Consider the following 4216-nt stretch of genomic DNA (forward strand, 5'->3'; position numbering starts at 1 on the left):
AGGTCAGACATAAGGGTCACAAGCTCTCAACATCTTCTGAACGCTCTGAATACGGTATACACAATTTTGACGATTTGATATTAATATATAAATATATCGAATCCCAGAGACATGCATACACCCAAAGAAAAATGTACTTCTCACTAGTACCGACCGATATTTGTGGGAACTTCCCCCTAATATCAACTTATCGAACTTGTGAAAAGTTCGAAAAATACTTGTCCCAAATACTTTTTGCATCCTTGAGTGAAGTACCACCGCTGTCAATCAAGTAGAAATAGTACTCGGAGGAGGAAGCTTCACTACTTTCTGTAAGTACTTTTAGTACTTTTCACAAGTTCCAAAGTACTGGTGAAAAGAAATTTTTGAACTTTTCTCAAGTACTTTTATGACATAATGTCAGTACTTTCAATTGATTACTTCATTGACAAAAGCGAATAATATCGGCGGATAAAATGAGCTTTCTTGCACATTTTTGTAAATCGAAGTATTCACTGGAGTCAAAATTTCACCGGGTTTTTCAACCCACTTTCAACGTTCAGTGAGCGGTGTAATGACGTTGAAGGAACGTTGAAATTATTTGGGTTCAATGAATGATTCAACGTGGTTTGAATGTACATATCGTCTTTTATTTCCAAAGTCCCCACTTCATACGTTGAAACTACGTTGAACCTGAACGCACATTCGACCTCCCTTCAACGTCAATTCTCCATATCACTCCCCCCCCCCCCCGCCTCACACAACATTCTCCCCGAACGTTTAGTAAATAGAATTTTATGTCAATAACAATTTTTTTTTATTCATTGAATGTTATTGTTAAAGTACATTTTTTTGCAAAAATTAGTAAGTGCTGTCCACGAACGACATTGTACAAGAAAGACAATACAATCACAAACTGTAAATGGTTAGTACAAGGAGGATAGTAATTACATAAAATCTAGTATATAAATGTTATCAACTAAATAAAACAAAGCAAATATATTAATAAGTGAAATACGCTGACGGTCAGCTCATGATGCGGATGTCTGGACTGGTGGCGTTGAGGGTTCCCGTTCGAGGGTTAATGAGAGCGTCGTTGTGGTGCCTGCTGAAGGTGTCGGTTGTTGCCTTTCATACTGTGAAGCTGGAAAAGCCGATAACAGTAACACTGGTGTAGGTGGTGTTGAATTCTTAGGCTGAGTTTGATTATCTGGAGCTATCACTAGTGAAGATGGCGTTGGTGTGGAAGCAGTCGGATTCAACTGTTGGTTTACATAATTCTCGTGGCTACCGGCAACTGATTGGATAGAAGTCTGGGTATATAGTGTCACATTCTGCATAGGTGAGAATGACTGTGCCTGCTGATGATAGAAATATGATCCATTTGAGTTGGTTGCTCGTCCCAACATTTGTTGGTTTGGATGATTTTGATACTCAAAATTAGGATTAAACTGATTCCCATTTGTACAGTACTGTGCTGTTGTTGGGTAACCTTGGAGATTGAACGAACTCCGTGAGTAGTCTGAGAACCACTGTTGTTGAGGTTGAGGTAAAAAAGTATTCTGATACTGCAAATTCATGTCTTGGTAGGGCCAACCATTTTGACCTGGAGGTTTTTGATTATCTTTTGGCATACTAAAGACTGAAGATGGTATTGATGGTCCCATTGGATCTCCCATTCGCTTCATAATCTTGTTGTCCGTTTAGTTGCTGACATTATCAAGGGGTCTTTTTAGCGTTGATGAATTCTCTTTATCATTTTGGGTCATCGGTTGCCGCTGAAGGTGATGGGTCGATGGTAGAAGATTCGCCTCTGAAGATTCTGGGGGGCTTCTGCTTTCCTGAATGTCCCTCTCCACCAATTCACCGGTGTTTGAAGATATCTAATCTTCGTGTACACCAAGGACTTCACGTTTTTGCCTCCTTTCCGAGTTAGCCATTTCCTCTCTATCCTTCAGAGGGACTATTTGAGGACCTTTCCTCTGATACTTCCTCTTATTGGCGGCAAAATTATTTATGACTGTAGAGACTACATTATCAGTAAGAGGTTCGAATGGGTTGTTTATGCTCTTCGCCCAGCCTGAAAAGAAATGAAATGGAAATTAGAATGGAACTTTGAATGAGATTTTCCTATGACTTCCAAGAAAAGCGATTGAATACTCACGATATATAGCATCATAAGCATCTCTCTTAGAAATGCCCATTCTAGACTCACGTCTGCTTACTTTAGCAGAAAACTCAGCTATATGATGACCATAAATATCCAGCAGTGCATCCTTAACTAATGCACTCCAATCAAAGCCAGTATCGGTAATTGTGTTATTCTCTATGTTGCATTTCCTGTATAATGGGAAATAAATCCCAGAACCTGGGGCTATTTCCACCTGTGAAATATTTCAAATCAGTTTATGGATAGAGACAAAAGTTTGATTTTGTTTAATAATACAAAGCTTTAATACCTTAGATTCTCCAGGCTCTGTAAATTGTGTAGGGATCTAGAAAATTGGTAGTCCAAGGAATATTAAAATATTGAAAGAGTCAAAATGTAATTCTTGTTGTCAACCAAATTCAATTTTTCAAATTCATCATTATGGTGTTACAATGAAAATATTTCCAATAAAGCAAGTATCACATCACCTCAAAGACATCTGATTGTTCTCTCGGTTTCAAATACAGACCAGTTGTCATCTCAAGAGCTTTTTCCATCGCTCCTAGCAGTTGACGTTGGTAGTGAATGTCGCTCTCTGTTACTGCAGAAAAACATAAAAATTCATCAAGATAAATTATTAATCTCTCTCAGAATTAAGCTACGAATCTTACAGAATGAAACATTGATTATTATTTCAGTTAGAAAATTTCGGGCCAGCTCTATAACGAAGAAAAATATTAGTAATTTGAAGAACACCTTGAAATCAATTATTTAAACTTTTTTCTTCACTCTGAAGAAATAAAATAAGTAAAAGAACAAACAATATATCGTTCGAAATTTCCACGATCTCCGCTGATTATTCAAATACAGGGCTCTTCTCTGATTAGCTCTCATTTCTCCATAAAAAATGCCCTGAAAATCACCTCAAAAATTATTTCAAATCTGGTTGCTTAATGGTATTTCTCTAACATTCAAATTTTATAAGTTACCTTAGAAAATTCAGGAAAATAATTTCTCAAATGTTTGGTACTGAATATCTCTGAGAAAATATCAACAAGATCGAATAGATCGATTAGAAAAAATTAAAATATATTGATTTCTCTATCAAATATTGTTCGTGATTATTCCTATAAAATTTATCAACAAAAAATCCTCCATTTATTCACTGAATCGATGACAACAAACGAATTTTCAGTAGACTACTCGAGATGAAATATTTCGAGCTCTCTGAGTCTCCGCGTGACCGTTCGAGATTGTAACTAGTCTCCACGGGTCTCGGGGACTTTAACCAATATTGCTCTTTTACTTTCTCGATTGTCTTGTCAATACCAAAATGACCTTGTTCGTCGTGACAGAGTCTAACGATGTGGAATCGTGACATACGTGGCACTAACCACCGATTTCCTTCTTCAGTTTTACGGAAAACTACCCCTTTCCTTAAATCATAATTTTCGAAATACTGCTTTGTGTCTGATTCTTTCATACCGGATTCTAGAATTTTCCGAATAACCTCAATGTCGGGATCTTGTGCTTGAGCTACTTTTATCCATTCTGATTCTGTAATATCTATGGCTGAACATTCAATTGGGTTTCGACTCAAATAATCTACGTGTTGCCCCTGAGCCCCCGGCCTATACACCACTTCGAAGTTGTAATCTTGCATGTACACCCACCAACGAGCGACGCGTGGTTGGATGTCTTTCTTCGTTGCAGTGGCTCGGACTGCACTGCAATCGGTGACTACTGTGAACTTAATTCCCAACAGATAAACTCGAAATGCTTTAAGAGCTGCGAATACCGCTAGTGTTTCGAGATCATACGAGTGGTACTTTTGTTCTTCTGGGGAGGTTTTACGGCTGTAATACGCGACCACTTGTTTACCCTCAGGATACTTTTGTATTAAAATCCCTCTGAGGCCAATCGCACTAGCATCAGTATGGAGTTCGGTCTCTAAATTGGGGTCATAAATGGCAAGAATGGGTCGGCTGGAGACAATTTCTTTTATTTCATTCACGATTTTGGATTTCCCGATGTCCCATGACCACGGTACGTTCTTTCGTAGTAGGTTTGTGAGTGGTGCTACCCTTC

The 4216-nt window shown here is 38.1% G+C and overlaps 1 protein-coding gene across 1 annotated transcript; it reads right to left on the reverse strand.

Annotated features, from left to right (window-relative positions):
- Nucleotides 1–1010: 1010 nt before the first annotated feature.
- Nucleotides 1011–1667, reverse strand: LOC107043026 (proline-rich P65 protein homolog). The gene has a single exon (XM_015264325.1). It carries the CDS (start codon nt 1665–1667, stop codon nt 1011–1013), a length of 657 nt encoding a protein of 218 aa, XP_015119811.1.
- Nucleotides 1668–4216: the final 2549 nt, after the last annotated feature.

The sequence above is a fragment of the Diachasma alloeum genome, unplaced genomic scaffold, assembly GCF_001412515.2.
Source record: "Diachasma alloeum isolate Michigan unplaced genomic scaffold, Dall2.0 Dall_scaffold_00543, whole genome shotgun sequence".
In the NCBI taxonomy this organism is placed as follows: Eukaryota; Metazoa; Arthropoda; class Insecta; order Hymenoptera; family Braconidae; genus Diachasma; species Diachasma alloeum.

Bases quoted from the DNA above. Each gene is read 5' to 3' on its own strand.
- LOC107043026 (XM_015264325.1), bottom strand. From the start codon at position 1,667: ATGAAGCGAATGGGAGATCCAATGGGACCATCAATACCATCTTCAGTC.